This window comes from Saccopteryx bilineata, chromosome 3 (assembly GCF_036850765.1).
Source record: "Saccopteryx bilineata isolate mSacBil1 chromosome 3, mSacBil1_pri_phased_curated, whole genome shotgun sequence".
NCBI lineage: Eukaryota > Metazoa > Chordata > Mammalia > Chiroptera > Emballonuridae > Saccopteryx > Saccopteryx bilineata.
This window is the reverse complement of record NC_089492.1, coordinates 161507065-161521137: the sequence shown is the minus strand read 5'-3', so window position 1 is coordinate 161521137 and position 14073 is coordinate 161507065. Positions and strand designations below refer to the sequence as shown.

The following is a 14073-nucleotide window of genomic DNA, read 5'->3' as shown; positions in this document are numbered from 1 at the left end:
GCATCGCCCCCTGGTGGGCAGAGCATCGCCCCTGGTGGGCGTGCCGGGTGGATCCCGGTCAGGCGCATGCGGGAGTCTGACTGTCTCTCCCCGTTTCCAGCTTCAGAAAAATACAAAAAAAAAAAAAAAAAAAAAAAAAAAATCAAAACTATCCTTAAAAGAAAAAACCCACAATGAACAAAGTATGAGAATTTCAAATTAAGACAGGACTCAACTTGGTACTTGCTCCTCTCTACCTGACTTCCCCTCACCCTAATCTGTCCTGGTGAATCCTGTCTTTAAAATTTTGATACTTTATTCATTATGAATTTTTTGGAATTCTTTTTAATAAACTTTATCTTGATTACTGAGTTTTTTGGTACCCTCTCAAGCTTTGTACCTGATTGGAGTGCCTGCCTATCTCAAACTAGCCCCGGTCCTTCCCAGAATATACATATACCCTCCTTTGGAACCTAACTCCTTTGAACTCATTGCTTCCTTAAAACTGGTTTATTTTAAAATAAAAGCCTAAGAATTCATAGTCTCAAAAAATGAGTCAATCAACAAACTATCAGGTTTGGAAAACAAGTGACTTTCAAGTTTGTTGAGAAAGGAACCTTTCTAAAACGTGTGTAGTTCCAATAGAGGTCAGTCTTGGTGGCTTTGTTACCAAGAGGGAAACAGGATGACAACTTTCCTGTTTGGATAGAAGCACATATGGCAAACGCCCAGCCCATGTCTGTCTCAGATCAAATGTGGGGATTACATTCCACGGGGTAGGTAATGAGTACATACCTCCGAAGAGAAACTCAAATACAGAAAAATAGCCCCAGTGAACACCTGGACCCTTAAGTACACTTATTCCCCTTTGTATGTGCCCAGGAGTATATACAATTGCATAGTTTATTTTTTCCCAGGGGGAAAAAAAAGTAAAAAGGAAAACTGGCCCAGGATAGGTCAACTGGTTTAAAGCTCTTAAAAATGGTGCTGGCCACAGCGTTGGCTGTCCAGACTTGTGCTTTGTGCAAAATGCAAAGGAGCTCCCCCACTGTGTCCACCAGCCACTTCCACACCCTGGGGAAAACGCTCAGGCCAGGGAAAGGGGGAAACCCCATGACAGATCAGCTCATTGGGAGTCATCTGTGATCTGTGGTTACAGTTCACTAAAACAGATTTCTGTAACTACCTTTTTATAAATTGCCCCAGCCCCTACCCCATGTTTCAACATCAGTCCTTTTATCAAAAATATCTCTTCTTACAAAGTACTTTTTATTATTTTAATAAACTAACCACAGATTAAGTTCAGCTATGGCTTAACAAAAGAAGCCGGGATGTTAAGTTCATTCTCCAAAAGTAGACAGGAAGGAGAAAGAATCACTTAAATAGGAAAAAAGAAATTATTATTTTTTAATGTTTTTTGCTTGCTGGGGTGTGTTTTCCTTTAAAAAATATTTTCAAAAAAATAAGTTGCTTTCTACAGAAATGCAGCAGCAGAGAATGGTAGTGCTCTATTTAGGTTTTTGGTTTTGCTTGGAACAGTCTGGCCAAAGGTCTGCCCTCCCACCCCTCCCAGGCGCACTCACACCCCAACATACGGTTATTGCTAAGTAGTTTAAAAAAGATGACCTCTGCACGGATTCACCTAGAGAAAATTCAACACACACAAGCTGCTCTTCTCATCCCTTTCTTCCCTCCCTCAGAAGGGCCTTTTTAAAAAAATAAAATAAAAAGTCTTTTTAAAAATCACAATCTTCTTAATTTAACTTAGCTCAGGCCTCAAAAAGAATGAGGAAAAGATAGGGAGCAGGCCACCTCCTCTCGAACTAGAACAGATGACAGATGGTGTTTAGAAGGAAATAAAATATAAGATGAAAAGGATTCTCCTTTTAAGTTCTTCCCTTTCCCATCTCAGTAAACCAACTGAAACTACCTCCCTACTAGGCACCCATGAGCACATATTACTGCCCTGTCTTTTCAATCTTTCAGGAGGAAGAATTTACCCAACCCTAATTTCTATCTTAATTCAAATCAATAGCAAATTTACCTAATTTCCCAGCTTCTCTCCAACTCCCAACTCCACCACCATGTGCTTTTTTCCAATCTAAAAGAACTTTGGTCTGTTTTTTTCCTTTTATTGACTGAGAACCGCCTTTCCTGTTCCTTACCCAGACAGCTACACACCTCCCCACCCCCACCCCCACCCCCACCCCCAACCTGCTCCTACTACTCCCCCTTAGGTACTGGGGTGGACCCAAGGGTCAGGAGATAGAATCACCATCTTTCCCCCTTGAATCTCCTCAGTCCCATCAAGTCAGGATCTGCAAAGGACTAGTGCAACCCTCGAGGCACCGTCCAGCCCTGACGTGTTCTTGCCAGCCTGGCAGTCTCATGGGCATATGTCAAGTTTCTAGCCAGGTTCCCCCCAGCATTACTGCATTTGCCCCCTCAATATGGGGGCTGGGTCTTGATGAGCCAATGAGTTGAGCTTCGCTTTCTTTGTTTAGCCCCCTTGCCCTCCAGGGCCCCCCATTCAGAACCTGTGCACCAGCAGCTCCCCACCTGGTTCCCGTTCCCGCCTCCTCAGTTCTTCCCTGTAACAGTAGGAGCAAAAGTTGTTTGTCTCAGGGTGTCCATAGAAGCTGCAGTTCGGCTGTTTACATTTGGTCTGGGTTGGGGGAAGCCCCCTGGGCGCTCCAGCCCAGCCATCTGGCTCAGAGAGCTCTCTGTAGCCGTTGCTATAGGAATCAGCTACCCGGAAGTGGGGTGGTAATAATGCACCCCTGTGAGCTCCATCCTTAGAGTGATTGCGGGGCTCCAGAGAAAGGCTGCTGTCCTGATGGGGGTAGGGTCGCCCAGGAGGACACTGTCTAGGGAAGGTGGCATATGGTGGTAGGCCCCCCGCCCACGGACCCCCTGCCAACTGCCGCCGGGGTTCCTGGCAGTGAACTCCACCCCCAGAAGGCCGAGGGATTGTAAAACCCCCAGGGTAGCCAGTAGAGAACACCAGTGCCTTGGACTCTGTTTGGGGGGCAGTCAGCAGCTCCTCTCCACCATCTGGCTCTGGCTTTTTGGCAGGAGGAGGCCCGCCCCCGACCCCTCCATTCATGATCTTCCTCTCTGCCTCCTTCTGTTTCTGCTCCGCCAGGAATCTCTCCTCAGCATCAGCCATGTAGCGCTGGATCATCTCCTCCTGATACTGGTGCCGGTGACCCATCTTCAGGGTTCCAACAAAAATAAACTTCCCCTCCCCTTGCATTGCATTCCTCAGGATGCTCAGGCTCTGCATCACTTCCTGGCTATACCTGCCCCCTCCGTTACCCCCGGACTCAGGTGCGGGCTTCTCAGACACAGGCCCGTCCCCAGCGGCCTCCTCTTTGCCACCCTTCCAGCTCTTGAGAGAGTTTTTCTTCTTCCTCTCCAGTGTCTCGGTGCCACTGCTTGCCCCTGAGCCCATTCCCACCCCTCCAGGCTTAGAGCCCTTGCTGTGCATCAGGCCTCCCATGTTCTTCTTGAGCTTGCTGCCCAAGGTTTTGCCAAAACTGCCCAGTTTGTTGGCCACAGAATCCGTCCTCTTCTTATCCTTCTCCCGATCTCGTTTTGACTTCTCTTTCCACTTGCTGCCCTCATTGCTGGTAGAACTGCTGCCAACTGACTCCTTGTCTGACTCCCCAGACTCAGGAGTAGACCGGGGCTCATCTCCAGCTGAGGCTGTGGGGGACTCAGGCTGGGCCAGGGGAGCCTGGGAGAGACAAAAACACCACTGTCAGTTATCCCATTGGTCCCCAGGAACTCCTAGCTCATCTGTCTGGCTCAGGGGCTCTCTATAGCCACTACTATGGGAATTAGCAAAGTGGAGGAGGGAGTAACACCCGTGTACTCCATCCTCAGAATGACTGCCTAATTTCAGAGAAGGGCTGCTGTCATGATGGGGGAGGGTCACCTGTTAGGGCACCGTCCTGCCCCAGCTCTGGTGGCTCTTCCATGGATAAGGGAAAGATGTCAATAATATCTAACTTTCATCACCCCCTGAAGTGACTTGCTTCTGTAATAAGGAGATATTACAATGAAGCCTGACTACTCTTCTAGAGCAATCGGTAACTATATAATATCTGGGTAAGAAGGGAGAATATTCTGTAGACACCAGAATGTCCTTTATTATAAATTTCTGTATGCCAAATTCTTTCCAAAATTAAAAAAAAGTTTTGACTAACCACATCCAACCAACTCCAACCTTATGTAGCCCCTCAACTTGCCCTTGCTCCTGTGTTCCTGTTCTACGGGCACTAATGACATCTTCAGAACCTACTGGATCAGCTCTTTAAGCTGTTCTGTCTCCTCTGGTGCCAGAGGTCTATGTATGGAGAACTTGGGACAAAGTAATGACAACTTCAAGTTCACCCAAAAAGTCCAGAAAACTTTTCTTGGAGAATGTATTTAGCAGAGACAGGTTGGAGAGGAGATGTGGGAAAAGGGCACTAACAGACAGAAAGGCAGGAAAAATGTCTTTGGGAAGTTAACCAATATTTTCCACCTACTCCTAATAAGGAATCACAGCCACTACTGATGAGAGGTTCAGAAGGAGAGCACAGCAGCTCGCCTGGCTCTGTCATTGAAAATGAGGTGTGACAGGGCAAGGTGCAAATGTCCTCACCTGTGCATCAGAGGACACAGGGACCCACTGCACATTCATGTAGCTATGCAACAGGTGCAATTTGACCTCCAGGGATAGGATTACACTGTGCAAAGGAGAAAAAAGGAATTAGAAATGTACTGCTACCTTTAAAAAACAAAGCAGAATGGCCTGACCAGGCAGGCATTGACACAGTGCATAGAGTGTTGGACTGGGACATGGAGGACCCCAGTTCGAGGCCCTGAGATCACCAGTTTGAGTGCGGGCTCATCTGGTTTAAGCAAGGCTCACCAGCTTGAGCCCAAGGTAACTGGCTCGAGTAAGGGATCACTCGGTCTACTGTAGCCCCCCAGTCAAGGCACATATGAGAAAGCAACCCATGAGCAACTAAGGTGCCACAACAAAGAATTGAATTGATGCTTCTCATCTCTCTTCTGTCCAGTCTGTTTGTTTCTCTTTCTTTCTCTGTCTCAAAAAAAACAAACAAAAAAAAACACACACACACAAAAAAACGCAGAATGATCAGTTGGGGGGGGGGGGGTAGAGTGGGTAAGAACCACATGCATGGCTTGGGACTCAGACAGGGTTGGGTTTGAACCGTAGCTCCACCAATTACTAAGCTGGATGACCTTGAGAAGTCACTCAACCTCTCTGAAACTCAGATGGGCTCAATAACAGGTACAGATAATCGTATGTCCTCTAGGGTTGTTATGAAGATGACAATGGCATTTAGAAAGGGCACAGCACAGTGTCTAGAAAACAGCAATTTCTTACTAAACAGTAGCCATTGTTATCATGGTTGTTGTAAATACTATTTAGAAGGAGCTTTTGAAAGTTAGGTAAGAACTTATTTAAAAAACCATAAACTCTGGGTTTTTTCATCAAACCCTCTCGCTTGGGTCTCAGTTTCAGGAGCCCTAAGAAGAAAGCACTGGGTGAGAGGTAAGGGAGGAGCTTCTACATTCATACGCTCGTCATGGGAAAATGTGGTGGGAAGCACCAGGAAGCTAACCCAGCTTCCAGGAGGCAGAGCAAGGAGTGGCGGAGAACACCCAGAGCAAATTATTTTGGTCAACTGTTTAAAACCCCTGTCACTTGGTCTGGGAGAAAAACTGTGAATTGAGTATCTTAATTTTCTGGTCACTGCTTTGGGGATTCTGGGAGATATCAGTGCAAGAACACCCTTCATATTGTAAGGAAAGAACAAGCTGACAGCCCAGGATTCCCATCTTTCACAGCAAGAAAAAGCAGTTTCACTCTGTCCTCCACCTGTCTACCTTCCCAAAGACACGGACGCTAGGATATGACTGTCTTGCCTCTGAGCTAAGGAAAATTCCCCAGGAGACAGATGCTGCATGCAGAAGAGATCACAGCTACAAAGAAGATGGAAGGGCTAGGCCGGCCTTACCTGGCCAGTCGGACATTGTCATTGTCATCTTTGCCCCACTCCCAGCTCTTTCCAGGGTCCACAGCAAAGTGCAAGGGCAGCAGCTTATGCTCTGAATCTGTAAGGGGGATCACAGCTGGAGGGGGAAAAAACATGTCATCAAGGAGTCTCTTCCAGGAGAGAGGAAGGCAGCTGAACACAGGCTGACTTCACTAGAAAGGAGCTGAATTATATAGCACAGGCATAGGCTGACAACTGCAGTCACTTCTCAGCTCTTGCATGTCAATTACCCTGGCGTCAGAAACTAACAGGCTGGTTTTCCCTTACTACCCAGCATACAATTTAGGCTACTGATCTCCATGACTCCCCACCAGTCAGTCAACTAACACTCTTGATATTCTTGCCAGTAAATGTGTATTCAGGGAACTGAAAGTCATTAAGACAAATAGAGAAAAGCATCATTTGAAAGGTTCTATGACCTTAACACTTGAGCTCTTTACTTCAGAACACGGAGCAGGGAATACAGGCTTCTATGTTTTCCCCCAAACCTTTGTTTCTTTGTTTGCTTAATTTTAAAACCCTGGTATAACTTGTAGCTTTAGTAGAACAGTATCAACATGCGCTAACTGGGCTTGCATATGACTTAATTCTTTTGTCCTATATTCTCTCTCATTTCAGTTTTTCCAAGTGAAAATAAAGCAGACCAAAAACCACCAGAGACATAGACACTGCATTCAGTACCTTGTTCCTTGCTATTCTCCTTCTGCTCCATGGACACAAGCGCAGAAAAGTGGGCCTGATCATAGGCGAGCACCAGAGGGGAGCGGTGACATTGGCTGGCTGGGACCTCCAAAGGTAGATAGATTCCCCCAAAGGGAATAGGGGCAAATGCTGCAGGAAACCACAAAGATTACTGTTAAGGCTACGTACGTTCTGGCCTAGTTTACAGTCCCTCTACCCCACTCTGCCATGTGAGTTCCCCTTTCATTCCAACCCTCATTAATAATCCTTTCCTAAGAAGCCCCATCGATTAACCTAAACTGCTTTACTCTGAATCTTTTTAAGAATTTTGCATCTTTCTAATTTACACCTTGTTTTTCTCCAAAAGGTCTACAATACCCCCTTTCCTGCATCCTCCCAGCGCTTAGGCCAAGGCTCTGCCAACAGTGAGGACTGACTGACTCACCTTCTCCCCCAGAGTCCCTCAGCATGGTGTCTGCCACGACAACGATGGGCCTCCTAAGCACATGGGCGAGGACAAAGACGTGGAATTCTTCTAGACTCTCATACACAGGCTCCTCTGAACTCTCCACCCTAGAGTGCAGGAGGGGAGAGGGGTAGCAGTGCAATGCGAGGGAGAGGGAAAAAAACAAGAGACCCCTGAAGTCCAGCTCTGCAAAGAGGAAAAGGAGGAATCCCTTTCCATGGTTTTCTAATCCTGAAGCTGCCACAGACATGGATGTTTACTTATGCCACCATGGCTGTTTCTACTTCCGTTTCACAGATGGAGAAATCCAAGAAGGTGCGAGGGCTAAAGTAGTGTCAGGAATCTGAAGGCAATTCCTCTCTTTTTTTTTTATTTTTTTTTAAATTTTTTTAATTTTTCTAAAGGTAGAAACGGGGAGAGACAGTCAGACTCCCGCATGCGCCCGACCGGGATCCACCCGGCACGCCCATCAGGGGGTGACGCTCTGCCCACCAAGGGGCGATGCTCTGCCCATCTGGGGCATCGCCCTGTTGTGACCAGAGCCACTCTAGCGCCTGGGGTAGAGGCCAAGCAGCCATCCCCAGCACCCGGCCATCTTTGCTCCAATGGAGCCTCGGCTGCGGGAGGGGAAGAGAGAGACAGAGAGGAAGGAGAGGGGGAGAGGGGGAGAAGCAGATGGGCGCTTCTTCTGTATGCCGTGGCCGGAAATCAAGCCCAGGACTTCTACACGCCAGGCCGACGCTCTACCACTGAGCCAACCAGCCAGGGCCGGCAATTCCTCTCTTAACACTTGTCTTTTTCAACAACCCTCCCCAACTCTCTTTATAAAGTAGTTAAACAGACAACTGAGTAGCCACATCCTGCTGACTTCACCACCACAACCACCCAGACATCAAACTGTGTCTAACAAAAACAAAAACAAAATTTCCCCCTCCTATGTCCTCTCACTTGGAAAACAGCCTCACTACCTACCTAGTAGCCTAATCAGAAATCTGTGAAACATTTACTGTTCTTTATCTCTCCCCTCCAATTAATTACCTGGCCTGGCCAATGCCATCTCCTAAGTGCCTCTTGTATTTGTCTCCTCTGGTGCATCTGCAATCCACCACTCCTCCCTGGATTACTACAGCTGCCTTTGCCCTCCCCCCTGCATCATCCGCTCTGCTGTCAGTGTGTCTAAACACACAAATTTGCTCCTGTCATTTGCATACTCACAGCTCAGTGGTTTCCATTCCCTGAAGCAATGTTATTCAACAGTAGGTACTTACTACAAATGCAGATTTCTGGGCCTGACCTCAGTTCAACTCAAGGAGGGAGGTCCTGAAATCTGCATTTTAAACAAATTTCCCAGACTATTTTTATTAATTATAAAGTTTGGATCGGTTATAACATTTAACTTTTTATTATGGAAAATTCCAAAAATTTTAACATACCGAAACTAAAAAGAACATTATACTAAACTCTCATGTGTCCATCGCCCAGCCTCAACAATTAAAAGCACATGCACAATTTCATTTCACCTATACCCTGATCTATTTCGCTATCAGCTGCCATGCCCACCCCACTTGATTATTCTGAAGCAAATCCTAGATGTAACATTTCATTCATAAATATTTCAGTTTCTATCTATCTCTAAACAATAAAGAACTCCTTTTAAATATACCCACAATACCATTAATATCACACTTTAAAAAGTTAACAATAATCAAACATGTAGAACTGGTTCACATTTCCCCAACTGTCTTATCTATGTCCACACATTCCAACTAGTTGATATGTCTCTTAAGTGCCTTTAAACATACATTCCCTCTGCCCTACTATGTTCCTTGCAATTCACTTATTGAGGAGATTGGGTCATTTGTCCTGCAGTTTCCCAAAGTCTGAACAGGATACAATTTTGTTTGCTTAGCGTAGGACAAGAGAAGCCTCAGCATGGCACACCAATCTGGGCTGCCCACTTTATCTATCATTCTGCACACATACACTATATTCCAGCAGCAGTGAATTACCTAAGGTTTCTAGAACATACCATGCTGCTGTTACACATTTCTGTGCCCTTGCCATGTCCCCTCTTTCCTCCTAACATTCTCTCAGCACAGAGCTCGTTAGACTCTGGGGATGCAGTTAAGATTATGTCCTGCTCCCCTACTTTCTCATACTCACCCACCACAGTTGGCTCCGTTGGTACCTATATGCATGCGGGGTTCACTTGAGGCCAGCTTAATCAACTCGTTCCATTCCTTCTGCCACTCATCCTCTGTGTACACCAGCCCTGACTGTGTGAAAGACAGGCAGGGATATCAGGCAATCAGAGGGTAGGTTCAGGAGGCAACAGCCATTCCAACTCACTCACATTAATTCACTCCCTAGTCTCTTATCACCTGTATTAGAAAGTCAAATCTCTCCTCTCTTTTAAAACCAAGATTCACAAAAGAAGTCTTTAATTTCTCTCACATTTTCTTCCATTCTTTACAACCCATTGCAATCTAGCTTCTGTTTCTGCCCTCCAGCCTATGCCTTTCACCCTCCACATACCACTTCACCTAACCAACTCTGGGCAAAGAACAGTGACTTTCTAACTGCTAAATTCAGTGGACTCTCCAGTTCTCATCTTTTCAGTCTTCATGTGGCACTTGATCGCCTCTTTAAACTCCCTTCTTCTTTAGCTTCCACACATGATTTTCTCCTATCTTTGTGAACTCTGCTTACCCCAGAACTACTGTTGTTGTGTCAATGATTTTAGCCTTGGTTACTCCTAGGCGGTCCCCTCTACTGCCACAATCTCATCGACTAGCATCTATATGCCCAAGACTCTTAAATTCTCCCTCTCCAGCTGCAGGAAACCACAAAGATTACCGTTAAGGCTATGTTCTTGCCTAGTGGGCAGTCCCTTTACCCTGCCCTACTAATTAAGTCCTCCCTTTCATTCCAACCCTCATTAAATAATTCTTTCCTAAGAAGCCTCATCAATTAACCCCAATTGCTTTACTCTGAATCTTTTGAGAATTTTGCACTGTTCTAATTTACACCTTGTTTTCCCCCTAAGGGTCTAAGATCACCTTTCCTGCACTCCTCTTGGTGCTTGGCCCAAGGCTTGGCAAATAATGACTATAATTCCTATACTCACATTCAGCTGCCTACTGAAGATCACTTCCACTGTACCTCAAACCCTACACAATCAAAACTGAACTCCTACCTACCTCTTCCAAATCCACTCTTCTTTCTATATTCCTACCTTAGTGAATAGCACTAATTAGCATTCAAACACCCAAGCCAGAAGCCAAAGAGTTATCAGACTCCTCTCCTTTCACCTACCCACACCCAGATCCCTTTAGTCAACCATCTTCAAGCATGAACTACTGCAATGGACCCATAATTGGTTTTACTATTTCCAGTCATACATTCTTCTGATCCACTTTCTACAGCTTCACCAGAATGATTTTTTTAAATGAAAATCTAATGATGTTTGCTTACTGCTATAAATTCCTTTAAGAATCATCATTATCTATTAGATATAGTATAAACTCCTTAAGCATAAAATACAAAGTCCACTTCCTGGACTCTACCACCTCTCTAACCTATCTCATTTTATAGTTTCTTTTAAGATTTTATTTATTGATTTTAAAAAGAGGAAGTGGGAGAGGGAAACAGAAAGCATCAACTGGTAGTTGTTTCCCATACGTGCATTGACCAGGCAAGCCCAGGGTTTTGAACTGGCGACCTCAGCATTCCATGTCAATGCCTTATCCACTGCGCCACCACAGGTCAGACTCATTGTAGTTTCTTGAATGCACCATGTTGTTTTATATTTCTGAGCTTTTGTGTAAGTTGTTACTTCTGCCTGGAGCATCCCACTCACTATCCATCTGGAGAATGCTTTATCAACTGTCAGAGACTTAAGTATACTCTGCTGTGACCCTTTCCTAAATCTCCCTGGTAAAACCAACTACTCCTTCCTTTGGGCCTTCCCTCAAATGCTCTCACAAACTCCTACTGCAGAAGTCATAACCGATTTCTCTGTAATTATGTATTTACATGTCTATCTCTTACTGCTGCCCTTAAGGGCCTGGACCAAGTTTTTTACAAAATGTTTAGTGCCCACTATGTGGTCAGTAATCATTAAGCACACATGCTGAGTTAAACTATTATTTTCATCAAAGGAGCAGGAGAGGTGGTAGAAACCATTTAAGAATATCATATAAGCTTTAGGATAATATATGATGATTTGGGAGATGGGTTTACCTCATTATAATTGGCTTACTCATTTGGTTTTTTTTTTAAAATATTTTATTTATTGATTTTTTTTTTAGAGAGAGAGGAGTGTGAGAGAGAGACAGAGAGAGAGAGAAGGGGGAGGAGCAGGAAGCATCAACTCCCATATGTGCCTTGACCAGGCAAGCCCAAGGTTTCGAACCAGCGACCTCAGTGTTCCAGGTCGACGCTTTATCCCACTGCGCCACCACAGGTCAGGCACTCATTTGGTATTAAAATGAGCTTGTACTGCTTAAACACACACTGACAGAGTGAAAAAAGTCCCAGCGGAAATATGAGGGGCACAGGAACAAATTTAACAGGAATTAAAAGAATTTCTGTGAGCATATTCTACTTTAATTTTAAAAATGACAAAGCTATTTTCAGTGTGCAAAAAGTATATCACAATTTTTTTCAACTAAAGATAACAAGAACAATGCACATGTTATATATGGGGTTTTCGCGTCACTGTGATATATGGTCAGTGATTCACATCCAGGAGGATCTCCCTTTCACCTAGTTCTGCTTGCTGTTCTTATACACACAGCCACTAGGTGGTGTACCCCTCTAGCCTGAAAATATCTTTTTTTTTTTCTTTCCTTTTTTTTTTACCGAAGTAACACTGGTTACTAAAATTATACAGGGCCTGAAAATGTTCTTACTGGGTTTACCACTAATTTCAACACAACTAGAGAAGGTCTGGGAAATCAGAACCATTTTAGTTTGTTCAATGTTTGGTACTGGCCAACAGAAGCTCCCCAACCCATTGCCACTCTCCTCCCACTCCCACTCCCAAGGTCTGAATCATCTGAGTTGAGCTAAAACAATTATCTAGATAGACCATATTGCTAGTATGTAACTTTAAATTAAATGTGTCCAGTAAAAGAATGTTCCTTTGGTAGTGTTCCTTTGATAGCCACTACTCTCTAGGAATGTATTTTCACTGGAGACTTTGAGGGAATATGTGGCTGACCAAAGGACAGAAATTGGGTATTTCTGGGTTTCCTCTCTAAGTAACACCATAATCTAACCCCACATTTAAAATAATAACTATAATAGCTCAACAGCTGGAATTGGGCACACCTATTCTGATTGTTACTGTCACTTCTACTTAATAATTAGCGCTCTCGTTTTGCCTTTCCTCATCTCCGGAGGGTCAAATCTAAGGTTCAGGTTGTGTGAAGAAGGCAAACTCTGAGCTGGCTCCAGCTCAGGCAAGTGAAGGTCTCCACAAGGCCCAGGCCAGCTCACCAGAGTGCCGGGGTGGGTGGGACACAGCACTTGCTGTTTACTTGTCCTTGTCCAGTGTATCTCCTTTCCTGAGGAATCTTTGAGGGCAGATGCTGATCAAAGATAGGATTCAGATCTTAATATTATCATAAGTTAACAATGGCTTCTTTTTTTTTGAGAAAGAAATAGAACATATTCTACTTACATATTTTAAATGTTCAGGATATATAAAATTCTAATGACTAAAACTAAGAAATCTTAGTTCTATATATGGCCAGCTCTGATAGAACAAGAAAAGAAAGACGATGGAAAGAAAAAGGTAAGTTTCTGAGAAGATATTTCCACATTAATGCCATAAACATCCAGCCACACACATGGCAAAAAACAGATACACCCAAAGAGCAGGAGATAACACAGAAGACAGAACTAGGGGAAAAGGAAATAGGGAGACCCATTGTCTTTATATAAATGTTATTGTAAGTATTAAAGGAAAGGGATGGGTAAGCTTTTTCTATCAAGATGCAGATAGATAGTAACCCTGTTAGTCTCTGTAGGTCATACCCAGCTACTCTGTCCTGCTGCTGCAGCAGGAAAGTGCTTACATAAACATACCCATGTAAATGAATGGGCGGGGCTGTGTTCCAATAAAATTTATTTGTTGTTTGTTTGTTTGTTTTTCACAAAAACAGTTGGTGGGATTTGGCTCATGGGCCATTGTTTGCCCCACCCCTGCTATAGGGATGGAAAATACAAGCAGTCCATTTTTACTTTCTGTAAAAAAGCAGCTATAACATTTGCTAAACCTCTGAGAAATACCACTCAAACTCAATTTAACAGGCATGCTTTTCAATTTTTAAGACAAACTAAGTATTTGAAAAATAAATGGTATATATCAGTGGTCCCCAACCTTTTTTGGGCCACGGACCAGTTTAATGTCAGAAAATATTTTCACGGACCGGCCTTTAGGGTGGGATGGATAAATGTATCACATGACCGAGACAAGCGTCAAGAGTGAGTCTTAGATGGATGTAACAGAGGGAATCTGGTCATTTTTTAAAAATAAAACATCGTTCAGACTTAAATATAAATAAAACGGAAATAATGTAAGTTATTTATTCTTTCTCTGCAGACCGGTACCAAATGGCCCACTGACTGGTACTGGTCTGTGGCCCGGGGGTTGGGGACCACTGGTATATATGGCCAAAAATATTTTTTAAGCATTTTTTTTCTACACAGTCTAGTCTTATTATAAGCAATAAAATCAAAACAATACAGAAATCCTATGGACTTGTCATATCTCATTTTGCAAAAGATTGCCACGGAAGACTTATTGAGTGTCTATCAGGTAAAAACCAGTTAGACATTCCCTCGATAGGTCTCGGCTTCCCC

General features: G+C 44.2%; 1 protein-coding gene across 6 annotated transcripts in view; it reads right to left on the bottom strand.

Moving 5' to 3' along the window:
- Window positions 1-21: 21 nt before the first annotated feature.
- The window catches only part of OTUD7B (OTU deubiquitinase 7B), a 64347-nt gene continuing 50295 nt past the window's right edge, over window positions 22-14073 (bottom strand). For all 6 annotated transcript variants that reach the window (XM_066268077.1, XM_066268080.1, XM_066268082.1 and 3 more), the window contains 6 exons: window positions 9367-9479; window positions 7183-7310; window positions 6738-6887; window positions 6018-6132; window positions 4631-4715; window positions 22-3718 (listed from right to left, as the gene is read on the bottom strand). In XM_066268077.1, the coding sequence (XP_066124174.1) occupies window positions 2510-3718; window positions 4631-4715; window positions 6018-6132; window positions 6738-6887; window positions 7183-7310; window positions 9367-9479 (1800 nt within the window). In that variant the 3' untranslated portion in view covers window positions 22-2509. The remainder of the gene's footprint in view (window positions 3719-4630; window positions 4716-6017; window positions 6133-6737; window positions 6888-7182; window positions 7311-9366; window positions 9480-14073) is intronic.